At 29.1% G+C, this 21,145-nt stretch overlaps 1 protein-coding gene across 2 annotated transcripts in view; it reads right to left on the reverse strand.

Annotated features, from left to right (window-relative positions):
• LOC145270927 (uncharacterized) overlaps positions 1 to 21,145 on the reverse strand; it is an 87,700-nt gene that overhangs the window by 26,901 nt on the left and 39,654 nt on the right. The window contains exons 6-8 of one of the 2 annotated variants that reach the window (XM_080126476.1): positions 18,547 to 18,654; positions 12,438 to 12,586; positions 1,766 to 1,859 (exon numbers count right to left, since the gene is read on the reverse strand). In XM_080126476.1, the coding sequence (XP_079982602.1) occupies positions 1,766 to 1,859; positions 12,438 to 12,586; positions 18,547 to 18,654 (351 nt within the window). The remainder of the gene's footprint in view (positions 1 to 1,765; positions 1,860 to 12,437; positions 12,587 to 18,546; positions 18,655 to 21,145) is intronic. The other variant, XM_080126477.1, reaches the window with a different exon arrangement.

A 21,145-nucleotide genomic window follows, 5' to 3' on the forward strand; every position in this document is an offset into this window, starting at 1 on the left:
ATCAGCCATGACTGGGTAGAAGTCCTAAGCAGGTCACAAATGTAGTTTGAGTGTCACCCGCACTGAGGATCGAACTTTCAACTGTTGCATAGTGATTGGGTCATTCATATTAGAGAGAGATGGTGGACATATATATAACAATGATGAGGGGGGTGGGGGAGAAGAGAGATGATATTTATACACATTACAGTTCTGTGGATTCTTATAACATATATTAGCAAGGAGACAGAGTGATCAGTTCTTTATACACAGGAGGGGGAACCATTACTTATGATGGAGGAGGGGCACACATTACTTGGAAGGGGGTCATACAAAGTTCATATTAAAGATGATTAACACGTCACCTTCAGATGTTTAATGACGACACGAAGACAAACAGTTACAAAAATCGATGATGTTCTTTATTTCATTTGACCAGTCGAAATGATGATGACGTCAGGAATTCAAATTCGTTTTTACATGGTTAAATGTTCTCCCTGCACTTCTAAAGGGACTCTCCTCTGATCATGTCAACTCTTTCCGACTGCCTTTGCTGACTGCTCGAACCTGTCTGCCCGACTGCCATCTCATCTGACTAATCTGCTAATCCTGGCTCCTATATTGAGAAATTCCCTTTCTGCTATGGCGTCATATGTATGGCTCCAAACGTGACCAACTCACATGGCTACTCACGTGGCTTGCACACGTTCCCAAAACACACGTCTGCAAACAAAGAATTCTCACTAACCTATTTTTCAACCTAACATATTTTTCAATATATTTTTAAATTGTATTGTTCATTATTTTTTTAGCTGACTTTTTTAATTCAATTTCCATAGCGGAATGAACAATTAAATTCTTTTTACAATACAAACAATATCTAAACTATTTCATATGAAAATTTAACAATAGCCAAATTCTAACATTTCAATTCTGAATCTATTCTGAACCTTGCTTACCAGGTTCGAATCTCGACTTATCCTAATCTCATTTTCAACATCTCATATTTTTTCTTATTTACAGGAAAAGGGAACAGCCCTTTTTCCTGTAACACAAACTCCAGAAGAGTGTAACTTTACAACTGAATTTTTGGGGCCATGGGAAATTCCGGACTCAATAATCAAAACAACTAGCTTGAATTAGATGAATAATATCTACACATATTTTATATAAGTGTGACAAAAAACTCAACTTTATATTTTTACTGGCGTTGCTCGGGTCTTTGGATGTGTGTGCGGAAACTCCAGGGGTGGGGGGTGGGGTTAAGAAAAAAAAAAACAGTAAGTATGAGGATCGAACCCGAACCGTTGAGGCAAAGTTGTAAATTAAAGTGTGAAAAAAAAAATATGTGTGATGTTAACCATTGCCCCACCGCGAGATGCTAACGGAAACACGTTTGAATTTATTTAATTACTTGGATTTAGCAGGTGCCCGTTTTAATGAGTTAATGAGGTCAAGTTTGACTGCGGGATAGTATTTACTGCTGAACGCTTTTTTTTCCCCCAAGATGTTATAGGAAAAAGACTAACCCACATGCGGCGAGCGACAAATGTTGAATATTTATCTTCCCGAAATCGAGCAAATTAAATAGACAGGCAAGCTTCGTTGTTAACTGTGAGATATTATGATTTATATGTGATATAAAAAATTTTAAAAAGTTGTGAACCGACCGACCGCTTCTCTGAAAAAAGCCTTTTGTAGATACACAGAAAAAGCGAACACACATACATACATACATTTTCGCTTTTATATATATAGATTTATCTATAGATTAAAAAGGATTTACCTGATTGTGTGAGGACACTGCTATTCTTCAAAACTTGATATAGATGTTTATGGGTTTCTTTAATCTGTTTCATCTTACTCGCCTCAGATATTGTCTACAATCAAAATAACATTTTAATAGCAATATTTATTATAGAATAATATTTTAATGCAAAATTCATTATAAAATAATACTTAAATTGAAAAGTTTATTTTAAAATATTTTAATTGCAATATTTATTATAAAAATATTTTGATTGCAATATTCATAATAAAAAATTATTTTAAGTGAAATATTTATTATAAAATAATATTTTTAATGCAAAATTAATAATAAAATTATATTTAAATTGCAATATTTATTATAAAAATATTTTAATGGCCATATTCATAATAAAAAATTATTTTAAGTGAAATATTTATTATACAATATTTTTATTGCAATATTTATTATAAAATAATATTTTTATTGCAAAATTCATAATAAAATAATATTTAAATTGCAAAGTTTATTATAAAATATTTTAATTGCAATATTTATTATAAAAATATTTTAATTGCAATATTCATAATAAAAAATTATTTTAAGTGAAATATTTATTATAAAATATTTTTATTGCAATATTTATTATAAAATAATATTTTTATGGCAAAATTCATTATAAAATAATATTTAAATTGCAATATTTATTATAAAATAATATTTAAGTTGATATATTTATTATAATAAATATTTTAATTGCAATATTCATAATAGAAATTTATTTTATTATAAAATATTTTTATTTTAATATTTATTATAACATAATACTTACATTGCAATATTTATTATAAAATAATACTTTAATTGCAATATTTATTACAAAAAAATTATTTTAATTGAAATATTTATTATAAAATATTTTTATTGCAATATTTGTTATAAAATAATTAATTAAATTGCAATATTTATTACAAAAAATTATTTTAATTGAAATATTTATTATAAAATATTTTTATTGAAATATTTATTATAAAACACTTAAATTGCAATATTTATTACAAAAATTATTTTAATTGAAATATTTATTATGAAATATTTTTATTGAAATATTTATTATAAAATACTTAAATTGCAATATTTATTACAAAAATTATTTTAATTGAAATATTTGTTATGAAATATTTTTATTGCAATATTTATTATAAAATACTTACATTGCAATATTTTTATTTTTATAGCAATATTTATTATAAAATAATTATTAAATCGCAATATTTACTACAATTTTTTTAAAATTGAAATATATGTTATAAAATATTTTTATTGCAATATTTATTATAAAATAATACCTAAATTGCAATATTTATTAGAAAAAAATATTTTTATTGAAATATTTATTATAAATATTTTTATTGCAATATTTATTATAAAATAATACTTAAATTACAATATTTATTAAAAAATTTTTTTTAATTGAAATATTTATTATAAATATTTTTATTGCAATATTTATTATAAAATAATACTTAAATTACAATATTTATTATAAAATTTTTTTTAATTGAAATATTTATTATTAAATATTTTTGTTGAAATATTTATTATAAAACACTTAAATTTCAATATTTACTATAAACAATTATTTTAATTGAAATATTTATTATGAAATATTTTTATTGCAATATTTATTATAAAATACTTAAATTGCAATATTTATATTTTTATTGCAATATTTATTATAAAATAATTATTAAATCGCAGTATTTATTACAATTTTTTTAAAATTGAAATATATGTTATAAAATATTTTTATTGCAATATTTATTATAAAATAATACCTAAATTGCAATATTTATTACAAAAATTATTTTAATTGAAATATTTATTATAAAATATTTTTATTGCAATATTTATTATAATATAATATTTTAATTGAAATATTTATTATAAAATATTTTTATTGCAATATTTATTATAATATAATATTTTAATTGAAATATCTATTACAAAAAATATTTTAATTGAAATATTAATTATAATATATTTTTATTGCAATATTTTTTACAAAATAATATGTTAACTGCAATATTTATTATAAAATAATATTATTATTGAAATATCTATTACAAAAAATATTTTAATTGAAATATTAATTATAATATATTTTTATTGCAATATTTTTTACAAAATAATATGTTAACTGCAATATTTATTATAAAATAATATTATTATTGAAATATCTATTACAAAAAATATTTTAATTGAAATATTAATTATAATATATTTTTATTGCAATATTTTTTACAAAATAATACTTAAATTGAAAAGTTTATTTTAAAATATTTTAATTGCAATATTTATTATAAAAATATTTTGATTGCAATATTCATAATAAAAAATTATTTTAAGTGAAATATTTATTATAAAATAATATTTTTAATGCAAAATTAATAATAAAATTATATTTAAATTGCAATATTTATTATAAAAATATTTTAATGGCCATATTCATAATAAAAAATTATTTTAAGTGAAATATTTATTATACAATATTTTTATTGCAATATTTATTATAAAATAATATTTTTATTGCAAAATTCATAATAAAATAATATTTAAATTGCAAAGTTTATTATAAAATATTTTAATTGCAATATTTATTATAAAAATATTTTAATTGCAATATTCATAATAAAAAATTATTTTAAGTGAAATATTTATTATAAAATATTTTTATTGCAATATTTATTATAAAATAATATTTTTATGGCAAAATTCATTATAAAATAATATTTAAATTGCAATATTTATTATAAAATAATATTTAAGTTGATATATTTATTATAATAAATATTTTAATTGCAATATTCATAATAGAAATTTATTTTATTATAAAATATTTTTATTTTAATATTTATTATAACATAATACTTACATTGCAATATTTATTATAAAATAATACTTTAATTGCAATATTTATTACAAAAAAATTATTTTAATTGAAATATTTATTATAAAATATTTTTATTGCAATATTTGTTATAAAATAATTAATTAAATTGCAATATTTATTACAAAAAATTATTTTAATTGAAATATTTATTATAAAATATTTTTATTGAAATATTTATTATAAAACACTTAAATTGCAATATTTATTACAAAAATTATTTTAATTGAAATATTTATTATGAAATATTTTTATTGAAATATTTATTATAAAATACTTAAATTGCAATATTTATTACAAAAATTATTTTAATTGAAATATTTGTTATGAAATATTTTTATTGCAATATTTATTATAAAATACTTACATTGCAATATTTTTATTTTTATAGCAATATTTATTATAAAATAATTATTAAATCGCAATATTTACTACAATTTTTTTAAAATTGAAATATATGTTATAAAATATTTTTATTGCAATATTTATTATAAAATAATACCTAAATTGCAATATTTATTAGAAAAAAATATTTTTATTGAAATATTTATTATAAATATTTTTATTGCAATATTTATTATAAAATAATACTTAAATTACAATATTTATTAAAAAATTTTTTTTAATTGAAATATTTATTATAAATATTTTTATTGCAATATTTATTATAAAATAATACTTAAATTACAATATTTATTATAAAATTTTTTTTAATTGAAATATTTATTATTAAATATTTTTGTTGAAATATTTATTATAAAACACTTAAATTTCAATATTTACTATAAACAATTATTTTAATTGAAATATTTATTATGAAATATTTTTATTGCAATATTTATTATAAAATACTTAAATTGCAATATTTATATTTTTATTGCAATATTTATTATAAAATAATTATTAAATCGCAGTATTTATTACAATTTTTTTAAAATTGAAATATATGTTATAAAATATTTTTATTGCAATATTTATTATAAAATAATACCTAAATTGCAATATTTATTACAAAAATTATTTTAATTGAAATATTTATTATAAAATATTTTTATTGCAATATTTATTATAATATAATATTTTAATTGAAATATTTATTATAAAATATTTTTATTGCAATATTTATTATAATATAATATTTTAATTGAAATATCTATTACAAAAAATATTTTAATTGAAATATTAATTATAATATATTTTTATTGCAATATTTTTTACAAAATAATATGTTAACTGCAATATTTATTATAAAATAATATTATTATTGAAATATCTATTACAAAAAATATTTTAATTGAAATATTAATTATAATATATTTTTATTGCAATATTTTTTACAAAATAATATGTTAACTGCAATATTTATTATAAAATGATATTTTCATTGAAATATTTATTACAAAAAATATTTTAATTGAAATATTAATTATAAAATATTTTTATTGCAATAATTATCATAAAATAATATTTTTATTGCAATATTTATTCTAAAATAATATTTTTATTGCAATAATTATCATGTACATTCTGTTGCACTTTTAAAAAAAATCATTGAAAATTTTATATCTATATCATTAATTGCTAGATGAAAGATAATGTTTTTAAATTGCAACAAAATGTACATTACATGAAATAAATCCAAGGTAATTTTTTGATTCAATTTAAATTAAATTTTTATACCTTATTTTTTAAAATTTATAAAAGTGCACTTTGAGGATAAATAAATTTCAAAATGAATATTGTACCTTTATTTCTAAAGCCTATAGTAAAAACATTTTCTTTAACAATTTTCATGCCTTGGATAAAATGCTTTTCTAACTTGTATCTTATCTTTTTAAGATTATATTTTAAAACTTTCCTCTCTATTTCAGTTTGTATTTCTCCTCACACCACAACTCATTTTTGCAACCCCCTCTTTGTATTATTACAGGTCTGAATATTCTCTCTGTTTCAGTTTGTATTTCTCCTCACACCACAACTCATTTTTTGCAACTCCTTCTTTGTATTATTACAGGTCTGAATAATGAGAAAATCTGAATTTTTTTTAACAAAAACTTAAAAATAACTTTTTTAGATTAAATTTTTTAAAGCGTCTTTCAGAATAGAAAATCTTTAAAATTTAATAAGGAACATATTTCATACAGGTTTCATTAACAAATATTCAGTACATAATGGGAAAAATAGAGATGAAAATTTCAAAAGGACTGTATAACTGGTTACGGTCAATAGTAGTCCTCGCCAGCAAAAGTCTTTGTTATTGTTATTCTATTATTAGACTAATTTAACTGTGAAAATAATTAATTTTCAAATTGCTGAATCATTTGAATTTGAATAACTAACAGACTGTGAAAATCAGTGAAAAAACGAAAAAAAGAAAAGAAATACAGATACGTTGAAATAAACAGCGGAGTTGTTAAAAGCAAAACAAAATCATTTAATAAAAATGAAACTGACAAAAGTGACAATTTATTGGCAGCGGTGTTGACCTGCTAACCTTTTACCAAAAGCAAAATAATTGTAATATATATGAAGTTATCAGAAGTAAAACAAAATCATTTCGATTTTAATAAAAATTAAAAATGTCAATCGTTTGGCCGACGGGGTTTGGCCAAAAAGCAAAACAACACGCGTAAAAACGAAATCATTTAGATTTTAATAAAATGAAAATAAAAATATCAAACTTTTGCCAAAATTGAAATAATTATAATATTATAATAAATATAATATATTATTATATATTGAATCCACTGTGAAAAATTTCCCCCACTCTATATCTGTGCCTAAATCAAAACGCGGATTCCATGAACAAAGCTTCTTTCTTAGAACTGCACGCCTGTGGAACTCTGTTCCGTCTGCCTGCTTCCCTCCGGACTACATCTTGGATTCTTCAAGTCCAATATTAACAAATTCCTAATGAACCGCCCCCCCCCTAATTAAACACTTCATCAAATCTCCACACTAACGTAATGTACTTGCAGTAACCCTTATCCCTGAGTGGCTTCCGGGCCTTGATAAGTGGTGATCACTGTGTAAAAAAAAAGAAAAAAAAAAAAAAAAAAAAAGGTGCACTAGTTGTCAGAAACAAAACCAGTCGAATGTTGACAGGTACACTGGTCTAACCTGATCGGGGCATAAAGTGCAAAGTTTGACACAAGACCAAGAAATTGGAGCTCAGATCATTTATTACGGCACTACCCATTAGCTGCTCTAGAATGACAAATCACATACGAGTCCGGAGGACAGGCGTTTCCTCTTGTCCCTCTCCCGGGGTCGTGGTGTCCTCTTGTCTCTTCCCCATGGTTGTGGCGTTAAACCATTCGTCGACAGTCATGATTGGCTGACCAACCAGAAAGCGCACCTGCCAAAAATCGGTCCCATAAAAAGAGGGACACCGAATTGAGAAATTGAGTTGGTTCCTTTCCTGTTGACCGAGAACCAAGTCCCTTGCCGACAACTCCGACGCTGCTATATCTGCCATTTTTGACTATCAAAAACTTTCCACCAGTCAACCATATTCTCCCCGTATCTCTGATATTCAACTTTATTTTTTTACTGGCATCAATTGAAATGAATAGCTCTCGTCTTGGGAAGGCCTCATGTTTTGACAAGCTTGACCTTTACTCCTGATCTTAAATGGAACACGTACATCAAATATGTTGCCAAAGCCACAAGCAAAATGGTGGGATCCTTCTATCGATCCAGTAGATATCTCACTCCTGATGCAATTCTCTATCTAGATAAGAGCCTGATACGTCCAAGGATGGAATACTGTTGTCACATATGGGCAGGAGCTGCTAGAAGAGACTTGTCCTGCCTTGATAGAGTTCAAAATAGACTTCGTAGCCTCGTAGGAGATGTATTTTTCTCTTCCCTGCAACCTCTATCTCACAGAAGAGATGTTGCGAATTTGTCTTTGCTTTATCGTTATTTTCATGGCAAGTGCTCATCTGAGCTCCAATCTATGGTTCCCCCTCGCCAAACTTTCACAAGAAACACTCGTCTAGCTGAAAACACTATCAATAATTCCCCCAACTCTTTATCTGTGGCTAAACCTAAACGTAGATTCCATGAGCAAAGCTTTTTTCTTAGAACTGCACACCTGTGGAATTGTCTTGCGTTTTCCTGCTTTCCAGCTGACTACAATATGGTTGTCTTCAAGTCCAATGTAAACAATTTCTTGATGAGCCGTTCCACTTAAGTTAAAAAATTTACCGAATTTCCATTACTAATGATTACTATATTGTCCAATTGACTACTGTACACTCTTAAGCCTTATCCTCAAGTGGTCTCTGGCCTTGATAAGTGGTTATGCCTTTGTAAAAAAAACCAAAAAAAACCATCAATGTGTTTCAATAAATCTTGTTATTGTTGTCGCTTGGCTATTTTCTACGTTTCCTTTGGAGTCGCTAAGTTTCTAGGCCGCATCACCTCAAGTATTGCGGCACGAAGGAAGGTTGCACAAACAAAATCCCATACGGTAGTCACGAAACCTTGACTACTCCAGCATCATGACAAAGATAGGACCACATTTATATATATATATATATATATACACACACACACACACACACACACACTAGCAGGCTGCCTGGCATTGCCTGATCGAAAAATACGCTTAAATATGATATTTTGATTAATGCAGATTTCGTATTTAGTATTATACAAGCAGGACTTGTTAACTGGCGTTGCCCGGCGAAAGCACCCCCCCCCCTCATCCCTCCGCGCATAAAAAGTAAAGTACGTTTGTTGTAGGTGCCTCCCCCCTCCGACCTACCCATGATAAAAACGGTTTTCAGAATAGACACCCCAACCTCCACATGTGAATTACAGTGCAGAATGAAAGCTACCTGTCTGTGTCAAATATAAATGACCTTGTCCTAATGAGTATACTCGAATACTTATAAAACTCGTCATACTCAAGGAAATTTTGGAGTTGGAGCTAATGTAACCCCCCCCCCCCCCCCGGCAAAATAAATGTTGTAAAAGCCGAAAAGTGGAAAAAAAATAAAAATAAAAAGGACATACCTCCCTCACCTCTCCCCAAAAATAGGTTCTAGTAAAATTAATGTTGTGTCTGTATCAATAACAACACGAACGCAGAAAGTAAAGGTAAAACAAATATATTAAGACGAAAAGATAATACATATTTACAAAGGTGCAGCTGTACTGCAGTTGGAAGATTGTCCGGCAGAGGGCGTGTTACAGTCTTTCATGGAGCAACCGGCACATGCGTCTTGCCTATCCGGCGTTTGAACACAGCTCTCCGGTCTTGCTGACTTGATCCCTTTATCTATATCTTGTTCACCCACGTATGCTAATTAGTGGGCATGTCCACAACAATTAACTATAAATATGCAAGCATTAACAACATCCAAAAAAGGAATGCTGGGTGGACAGTTGGGAAATGCCCCCCCCCCCCTCTAAAGTGAATAACGTAAAAATGTTGTTCTTCTTTGATGTTCTTCCTTGGTAGTGACCGTTGTTTGTTAGTTTCAAAGTATATAAGGAAACACACATTGTTACAAGAGACAGACAGACAGACAGAAGAATAGTACCTTGTTTGTTTTGTGTTCTACCAGCTAGCGAAACTCAACCCCCCCCACCTTACAAATAAAAAAAGTAAAATGTTTAAATATATGCAAGCAGCCAAGAAGTAAACAAGTTAAAGGTAATTTTGGTTTCATGTGTGTATATGGCGTAATAATTTGTCGTAACAATTTGTCGTGCAGACATCATGTTGTCTCTAATCTGTGAGCGTTCGTTTTTGTTGAAGGTTTAAAATCTGGAATAAAAGAATTACAGCTGGCATCCAATGAGAAAGAGTGAAATTTGCGTAGGGAGAAATCATTATTTTCTGAATCTGCGAATCGGAAGTGAACGTTATTTCTATGAGTTTATGACTCAGTTAATAAAGGGTAATACAAGCATGTAATTTTACGTGGCATAGAGTGGGGGCGGTGAGAGCAGTTATGAATTAGAGGGAAAAATAGGAACTACTTCCTCTAATGGTATTGGCTCTCCTAAGATGGATTGTAGGATTTTATTATAAGATCTTAATCTATCTCTAATGAAATTGTAACGTTACATAATGTAATGGCTAATAGTCTAGACACAATAAATTTGTATGTGGCCTCTGCTATGGCAAAACCTACGGTAATTTGGTCCAGAGGAGAATTTCTGCAATCAAAATATTATATGCAGGCTATAGATAGATAGATTATTGAATTTTATTTATGTACAGATGTATGAATCGAACCTGATGACCCCCTCTCCAAAAAAAAAAAAAATAAAGAACCAAATAAAATGAAATAAAAAAGTTGAGATGAGCACAGTCCCCCCAATTTTTAGATCTCCCACTGTTTTCCGTTTTTTTGATGCCAAAAACAAGACAGATTTGAATGCTGAGACAAAAATAAAAAATAAACAACATCCAAAATGATAAAATAATTCATTTGCTATGAAATCTACGGACCAATTTAGAGAATTTGAACTAAAACAAACCTAAAATTTACGTTAGGTGAGAGTAAGTGTTTAAAAAAAAGCATGTAAAAAGAATGTTAAACTGATGATGATGATGATGATGATGATGAAGATGATGATGATGATAAAGATGATGAAGATGATAAAGATGAAGATGATGATGATGATGAAGATGATGATGATTATGATGAAGATGATGATGATGATGAAGATGATAAAGATGATGGAAATTAAGATAATGATGAAGATGATGATGATGATGAAGATGATGACGATTATGATGGTGATGAAGATGATGATGAATATGATGAAGATGAAGATAATGATAAATATGATGATGATGAAGATGATGATGAAGATAATGATGAAGATGATGATGATGAAGATGATGAAGATGAAGATAATGATGAAGATGATGATGAAGATGAAGATAATGATGAAGATTATGATGAAGATGAAGATAATGATGAAGATGATGATGATGATGAAGATGATGAAGATGAAGATAATGATGATGATGATGATGAAGATGATGAAGATGAAGATAATGATAAAGATGAAGATGATGATGATGATGATGAAGATGATAAAAATGATGACGATTATGATGATGATGATGAAGATGATGATTATGATGATGATGCTGATGATGAAGATGATGATGAAGATTATGACGATTATGATGATGATGCTGAAGATGATGATGAAGATGATGATGATGAAGATGATAAAGATGATGACGATTATGATGATGATGATGAAGAAGATGATGATGAAGATGATGAAGATGATGATGATGATTATCATGATGATGATAAAGATGATGATGATGACGATTATGATGAAGATAATGATGATTGTGATGATGATGATGAAGATGATGATGAAGATGATGATTATAAAGATGATGATGAAGATGAAGATAATGATGAAGATGATGAAGATGAAAATAATGATGAAGATGATGATGATGATGATGAAGATGATGATTATTATATATGAAGATGATGATGATGATGAAGATGATGATGAAGATGATGATGATGAAGATGATGAAGATAATGATGATGTTAAACTAAGGATGATGATGATGTTAAACTGATGTCTTACATTCGAGCGCTGTTGTCGTTTTGGTTGTTTTGTAACATTTTTGATAATGATTAAGATGATGATGAAGATAATGAAGATGAAGATGATGATGAAGATGAAGATAATGATGAAGATGATGATGATGATGATGATGATGTTAAACTGAGTATGATGATGATGATGATGTCTTACATTCGAGCGCCGTTGTCGTTTTGGTTGTTTTGTAACACTTTTTCCATAAGCTTGAATGTCCGTTCCATAAGTATTGTTGCGCAATGACGGAAGAAGGCCGGAAGAACTCTGCTGAGAAGCAGGAGGTGGTAGCGTGGATTGTGTGGAACCTAAGAAATGAAACAAACAAAAAAAATAAAAAGACATCAAAACGAAAAACCAACACAATGTAGTTCTTAAATGTAGTTCTTAAATGTAGTTCTTAAATGTAGTTCTTAAATGTAGTTCTTAAACGTTTAATTTCAAACACATTGAACGCAAGACATTGGATTCAAAACACTGAACGCAAGACATTGGATTCAAAACACTGAACGCAAAACATTGGATTCAAAACATTGAACGCAAAACATTGGATTCAAAAAATTGAACGCAAAACATTGGATTCAAAACATTGAACGCAAAACATTGGATTCAAAACATTGAACGCAAAACATTGGATTCAAAACACTGAACGCAAAACATTGGATTCAAAACACTGAACGCAAAACATTGGATTCAAAACATTGAACGCAAAACATTGGATTCAAAACATTGAACGCAAAACATTGGATTCAAAACACTGAACGCAAAACATTGGATTCAAAACACTGAACGCAAGACATTGGATTCAAAACACTGAACGCAAGACATTGGATTCAAAACATTGAACGCAAAACATTGGATTCAAAACATTGGATTCAAAACATTGAACGCAAAACATTGGATTCAAAACATTGAACGCAAAACATTGGATTCAAAACATTGAACGCAAGACATTGGATTCAAAACACTGAATGCAAGACATTGGATTTAAAACATTGAACGCAAGACATTGAATGCAAGTTGTCGAATACAAAACATTAGATGCAATACATTGAATGCAAAACATTGAATGGAAGACATCGAACACAGGACATTGAACCCAAGACATTGAATGCAAAACATTGAATGCAGGATATTGAACTGAGGCCACAGTATTTCGTATAGTTATTATTTTTAACTCATTTTCCCAAACTTACGTTGTTCAACAGACAGTCCGGCGCCATTTCTAATTTTCCAATACATCGGTAAACACTGTATGTTTTTCGAACTGAATAAACATAACCAACAAGCATTATTGAGAGAGCAAACAGCTGCAGTATTGAGGCTACCACCATGAGGCACAGACTCCATTGGTTGGGACACATACTCAGAATGGATGAAAACAAGCTCCCTCGACAAACCCTGTACTTGGAGCTAGCCACAGAAAAAAGATCTATCGGCCGCCCTCAATAGCGATACAAGGGCCGCTGCAAGAAAGGTGGGCTCTCTCTACCGTGCTAGAAAACTACTAACACCCGAAAGTATCCTGTACCTCTATAAGGCCACCATTCGCCCATGTATGGAGTATTGCTGCCACATCTGGGCTGGTGCATCTGCTACTAGTCTCTCGCTCCTTGACAAGGTTCAAAAGAGAGTCGCAAACCTGATAGGCCCTGAACTGGCATCTAAGCTTCAGCCTCTGTCCCATCGACGAAATGTTGCATCCCTCTGCCTTTTCTACAAGTATTTTAGTGGTGAATGCTCTGACGAACTGCAATCACTTGTGCCCCCACGACGTGAGCACCCTCGACAAACCCGACAGGCTGCTAAATCCCACCCCCACACTGTAGAGATCCCTAGATGTAAAAGATCTTTTTACTCCAATAGTTTCTTCCCCAGAACTGCTAGACTCTGGAATTCCATTCCAGGTCCCTGCTTCCCCAACAGTACTGATGTGCAGAAGTTCAAGTGTAACGTGAACCGACATCTTGCTGCCCAAATCCCTACATAGTACCCCAGTAGTTGTTGCCCCTGATAGTAGCCCCCTACACCAAAGTGACAATTTGCCTTGTTTGGGGTGAAAATGTAATAAAAAAATATAAGTACTAACTCAAATCCACCCTAAAAAACACCGGATTTGATCTTCACATCTGGGAAACAACATCTCAGGATCGGTGCCTGTGGCGCCAATCCATCATCCACGGTACTAAAGGATACGAGGCAGAAAGAAGAAGACTGGTGGAGATCAAGAGGCAGCAAGAAAAAATCGTGCTGAACAACCCAGCCCCCTGCCAAGCATTGCTTGCCTTCTCTGCTCACGCAAATTCCACGCTCAGATTGGTCTGAGAAGCCATCTGCGATCCAAACACTGAGGGAAGAGGAAACTGAAATTCTCGGATACGAGAAATAGTCCGACAACATCCATCACGAGCATTCTTTACCTGGTATATATTTTCATATGTCCAACATCATAAAAAAAAAAAATTGGCACTTCTACACTATCAGAACGAAATTTCATAATCAATAAATGGAGTTTTCAGATAAAAAACAATGGTTTCAACTGATTTTTTTTTTTGTCAAATCTAATAAGTTACAGTGTTAGCTTCCAAATTATGCAGTCAAAATTACCTGAATATTACTGAACTTTAATTGTGAAAAATTGCAGTCACCTTGTTTAAAATGAAATGAATTATAATATTAGCTTCCAAATTATGCAGTCAAATTTACCTGAATATTACTGAATTATTAAAAAAAGAACAACTTTAATCGTGTTAGTAGGTGAACAATTCTGGCCATCTTGTTTAAATTGAAATGGAAAATTACCTCCCTTTTAAACTCTCCTGTGTCTTATGATCATTTTCATGAAATTCTATTTTTTATTTTCTTGAATAAATGATTTTCTACTTTGTCGACTTTTGTAATTTTTGGATATAATCATCTTAAAAATACGAGGAATATGTAGATACCATTGGTTTCATGTGAAATTCAGTTTTACGATTTCCGAAATTTCGTCCCAATAGTGTAGAAGCGCCATGTCAATGCTTTTGTGGTTTTTCCCTTAAACTTAAGCCTTAAAGCAAGGAACCCCAAAATCATTAGTTAGTGTTAAAATTTAAAATTAATGAATTTCAACTTTTTTTTTTTAGAAATTATCTTGTTAGTGTTCCGTGAAAAAAAAAAAACCTTTGCCTTGCTCAGGGGCTCCATGGTGTCCAGAAGTTTGGGAAACCCTGGTTTAAATGATTCAAATAACAACAAATCTTAATCCTCATCTCAAAAAAAAAAAAAAAAAAAAATGACGCAGAATTAACAAGATGCATCCATCCGGGGGCGGAGTTGTACAACCCCCCCCTCCCCATGCGTAATTTTTATACTGATAGGTTTTTTGAAAATTCTTTCATTGGATTATTATTGATTGGACATGAAAAATCATTTCGACATTCGAAAGAGGTGCTCACTTTTTAGCTAGAATGTTCTGGTAAATTGGTCACCAATTTTTTTTTTTTTTCTAAATACGGAAATGTCTTTGGGAGATATGAAATGATCTCATGCTGACAAAGCAATGTATCGGGAGGCGTACGATATGAAAGTTGATAACAGGATGGAAAATTATGAAAAATTTCTCCAGCATGTTAGTAAAATTTATAATACTTAAAAAATTAAAAACATGCTACAATAAATAAAAACACTAAAAAATATATCCAGTTAGGTAGAAAAGTAACTTATATTGCCTTTGATAACATTTATTTGTTATAGATTTGTTTTTTTGACAACTTTTTCGAATCTATGTGTATAGTAATACAAACTCCACATTTCTCTAGCATGTTAGTGAAATTTATAATACTTAAAAAATTAAAAAAAAAAGTTTTGAAAAAAAAACCCTCACCTTTCATGAAAACAGACAAATTATTGTAAAGAAACACCCACAAACTCACTTTTCAATACCAAAAACTAAATAAGTCTTAAAAAAAACCCAAAAAACTCGAAACTTTATTTTCATAAAAAAAACAATTAAAAAAATCAGGTTCATTCTATCTTTTTTTTTCTTTGAGAAACAAAAATATAAAAATATTTCTGACTTACAAATGCGGTAGAGGTTCATGTCATTTTTACTTTCTATGGTTTTTATATACCCGCGTTTTTATTGGTTACAAAATCGGGGACTGATTTACCAGAACATTGTAACTAAAAAGTGAACACTCCTTTCAAAATGTCGAAATAATGATTTCTTTATCAATTTTTTTCATAATCTGGTTAATTAGTGTCCAATCAATAATAATCCAGTGAAAAAAAATTTCCAAAAGCCTATCAGTATACAAATTATGCAGGGGTGGGGATTAGGGTTGTACAACTCCGCCCATCTGGGTTCTTCCTCACAAGAATATGAATCTAACAAACAAAAAACAAAACAAAACAAAAACAAAACAGCATCAAAATGAATAAGCAACATAACGGACATTTTAAGTATCTAAACAAAGTTATACAGTACAATCACGTTGACACACTGGTTCTTGCGAGATCACCAAAGTTAAGCAATGATGAGCCTGGCCAGTATCAGATGGGTGACCCTTTGGGAAGGCTTGGCACTATATATACCGTGTCAAGACGTAGAAATTTCCAGGTTGCTAGTCTCAATCTTTTTTGTACTAAATTGTCTGATCTCCAACCTGCTTCCTTTGTTACAGTTCATTTAACTCATTGGTCTAGTGGTCTTCATCAATTTGTTATTTTAATACCACATTGTAATACAACTTCCTATTCCAGTAGCTTCTTTTCAAAAACTTGTGGAACTCCCTTTCTGTTGACTGTTTCCCTCCTATAGTTTTGATCTCTTTTTTTTGGCGATTATTTTATTAGAACAGAATTAAAATGGATACTGGTGCATATTATGAACCAGATCTATCTCAGCGTTCGCTCAGCTTTGGATGGATCATAACGTCAGCAACCGGATTATGCCAAGTGTAACATGCTGATCAACCAATCATACGCGGAGGTGACTGAGGTTTGGGGAAAGGAATACTTTGAGGCCTGTGTGTGCACCGGGGCTACTTCTATGATTTTGTCCGCCAACTCCTTGACCAAGGTGGTGTCTTTGGAAGATGCTAGTATCATCTGAATACTGGACGGCAGCCTGCTAACAAATAATTGTTTGAGGATGTCCGGCTGTAAAGCGCTTTCAGCCATTAATTGTTTCATCCGTCTCAGTAGTTAGGATCCACGCACTTACCAGGCAACTTTTTGATAAATATTGGAAGAGGAAAAAAACAAAAAAACGTCAAAACACAAAAAACTTTAAAAAAAAAAGTTTAAAACAAAAAAATTAATAAACATAAAAAACTTTAAAATGCAAAAAACTTTAAAACACAAAAAATTTTAAAACAAAAAAATTTTAAAACACAAAAAAACTTAAAACACAAAAAACTTTAAAACAAAAAAAAATTTAAAACACAAAAAATCTTTAACACACAAAAAATTAAAAAACAAAAAAATTAAAACACAAAAAACTTTAAAACAAAAAATTTTAAAATAAAAAAAATGTTAAAACACAAAAAACTTTAAAACACAAAAAATTTTAAAACACAAAAAAATTTAAAACATAAAAAACTTTAAAACAAAAAACTTTAAAACAAAAAACTTTAAAACACAAAAAACTTAAAAAACACAAATAATTTTAAAACACAAAAACACTTTGCAACATAAAAAAATTTAAAACACAAAAAACATTAAAATAATTTTTGCTTCTTCTAATTTTTTTTCGACAATTATTAAAAAGTAAATGACTAATAAAAAAACAAATTACAGTAGGTCGTTTTTTTTTCTTTTATTTCTACTTTTTTTACATTTATTCATTTTGTTATTTTCTTTTACGTAGCGTTGTTATTGGCGACACTCAGCATAATCCGGATGTTGAGGTCATGTTCCTGCCAAAGCCGAGCAAACGCTGAGATACAATTGGTTTACAACTTGCATCGGTTCTGGATATGACCTTCAACTATATCCAGTGGTGAGGCCCCCAGCTTGCGGGCTTTGGGGAGTGTGGAGCCACCCTTTAATTACCATTGCTCCCAGGTCCACTCTGACCCGGAGTGGTAGTACCTGGTAGGGTCCCAACTATGGGTTAAATAGAAACCGACATGAAAACAACAAATATATTCTATTAAAAAAATTTTGCTTCAAAATCTTTGGATTCGGCATTAAATAACCCGAAAAGGGTTGATATGCCGTAAAACAAAAACAACCAACCAACAACATGCATTAGAATTATTATAAAAAGAATTAATGTTTTTACCTTGGCTAAAATTTAGAAAATTTACTGAACATCTTGAAGAAGGGTGAACAGGTTCTTTGCTCTGGTCCATATCAAGCGTGTTTGGTTCAGACGGAGGTTGCATCACGCCTTTTTAGAATAAAGTGAAACAAAGGAAAATTTCAGAATTTTAACAAAAAGTTGAAGAGCTACAAAGGTGGGAGTAGTACGATTAAAACGAGCAACCTTTTGTGCTCCAGAATTTATTTTTCTGCACAGTAACCACCATTCTCGCTCTTTCTTTCTCCACTTCGTCTGAATATGTTTTCTTTCTGTCATTTCCAAAGCAAGTAAGTTTTTTTTACAGAAACGTGTTAACTCAAAGTATTTCTTATTAATAAAAACCGTTTCAACCCCCTCTACCCAATGACAAGTCTATATCAGAATAAGCCAACACGCAACTTAAAAATCACTATAAACTAAATACCTTAAACAGCGATCAAATGAGAATTTCGCTAGATGACACCCGCCGCGCCTAGAACAGAACCCCTTAGAACATATAACCCTCCTCCGTGCCTAGACTGAGGAAGGCAAGACGGAAAGAAATCTTCAATGACACGCATACAAGCCTTCTTCATTTCGCGCACACATTCTTACACACTAGCTAGAGTCAAGCGAACAGAAACGAATTACTACTCACACAGTCACATGACAAGGTAAACCAAGACACATACACAATACCATGCTGCTAAATACTCCCATATGTGTGTTACTGAAATAAGCATATTATTCACACTATAAACATTTTGACTTGTGACTACTCAACTTTCTTTAGTAAGCACGTGTTTGCAGTATAAACATTTACGGATTGAAAATAAATTTTATGTTTAGACAATTGTAGATATAAAGTATTTTTTTTTTTTATAAAATTTCGCTTTTCTCAATTCGTCATTTACAAAACTCTGTTTATACGAGAGGGCGTTCCACAAGCAATACCATTTATTTTTCTGCATAGTAATTCTCGATGAACAATTGACATCCATAGCGCACTTTGTCATATAAGTGTTGTTCCAAAAATAAAAACTCCTATGTTTTTCTTTTAACTAGAAAAGTTGAAGAGCTACAAAAATGGGAGTGGTACCGTTAAAACAGGCAACTTTTTCTTGCTGCAAGATTTTTTTTTTCTACGTAGTCACCATCATTCTTCAATGCGCTTTTGCTAAGAATTCAATGATGTATCTCTGCTTCTGACGCGTGTACATGACAGGGGTTACTTTCTATGAGTCTCACACCGTAAATATCTGCAACAGAGAGATGAAACTTTCAGGTAATGAATGCATAAGTTCAGTCATCATAATAATTCAATTTGCAATCTCCTCTGATCCATTTGGGCGGAATATAAAAAACTAAGAGACATTACTTTTGGAAGACACAGCATATTATTTGTAAAAGAAACATATTTGTAAACTGAAAAAAAAATACAATAAACGCATTTAAATAATTGTTTTGCATTTTTAACCTTTTTGAATCAAACATTCTAATTAAAATAATGAAAATATTGTTTTTTTTTTCAATTTTTCTCAATAAAAATGTTAGGCAGAAATACAATAAATTTTTCATTCTTGTAGATTTTAAATCATTCAAACTACAACATTTATTATGTGCACAGAAAATGAATATTATATTTTTATTATATTTTTTTTAATATATTTTTTTATATTTTTTCATTATTAAATTTTTGTTATGTTTTTATTATATTTTTTATATTTTAATTATTATATTTTATTATATTTATTATTATATTTTTGTTAATATTATATATTTGTTATATTCATATTCTTATATTTTTGTTATCATTATACTTTTTATGATTTTTATAATTATTTTTCGTTATATTTTTAGTATCATATTTTGTTGTTTTTATTATTATATTTTTATTATATTTTTTATTATTAAATATTTGTTATATTTTTATTATAATATTTTTTGTTATTTGTTGGTATTATATATTTTTATATTTTGTTATCATTTTTATTATTATATATATTTTACTTTTTATTATTATATTTTGTTATATTATTATTATTATACAGGGTGTTTCAAAAGTCTTGGGAACATTACAAATGCGTATATCTCATGAACTATTCCAGGTAGAAAAATGAAACTGGTGCCATTTTAAAGCTTGCTTAATCAAGTTTTTGGTCATACTAATGATTTTTGTCTTATCTTTCCAGGTGCAGTAATGGCGTTCTCTAAACAAGACAAGGCATTTTGCGTCCTCCAATTTGCAAAGACTGAATCGTGGACATGTGTTCAGCGTGCATTTCGCAGGAAATTTAAAAAAGAAGCCCCTGAAAGGAAATCCATTGTCAGATGGCATGCTAAATTTGTGAAAGATGGGTGTTTGTGCCCAAGTAAGCGAACAGGTTGTCCTTCCATCTGAATGGCAAAGTTAACAAGCATAACACTCGCATATGGGGTACTGAGAATCCTCATGAACTTCTTGAGCACGAGCGAGATTCACTAAAAGTGAACGTGTTTTGTGCAATTTCCAAGAAAGGTGTCTATGGACCGTTCTTTGAAGAGGCAACTATCACTGGTGAATCCTATCTCAACATGCTGGAAGACTGGTTAATGGCTC

The sequence above is a fragment of the Euprymna scolopes genome, chromosome 46, assembly GCF_053919585.1.
Source record: "Euprymna scolopes isolate OS-2025 chromosome 46, ASM5391958v1, whole genome shotgun sequence".
Classification (NCBI taxonomy): Eukaryota; Metazoa; Mollusca; class Cephalopoda; order Sepiida; family Sepiolidae; genus Euprymna; species Euprymna scolopes.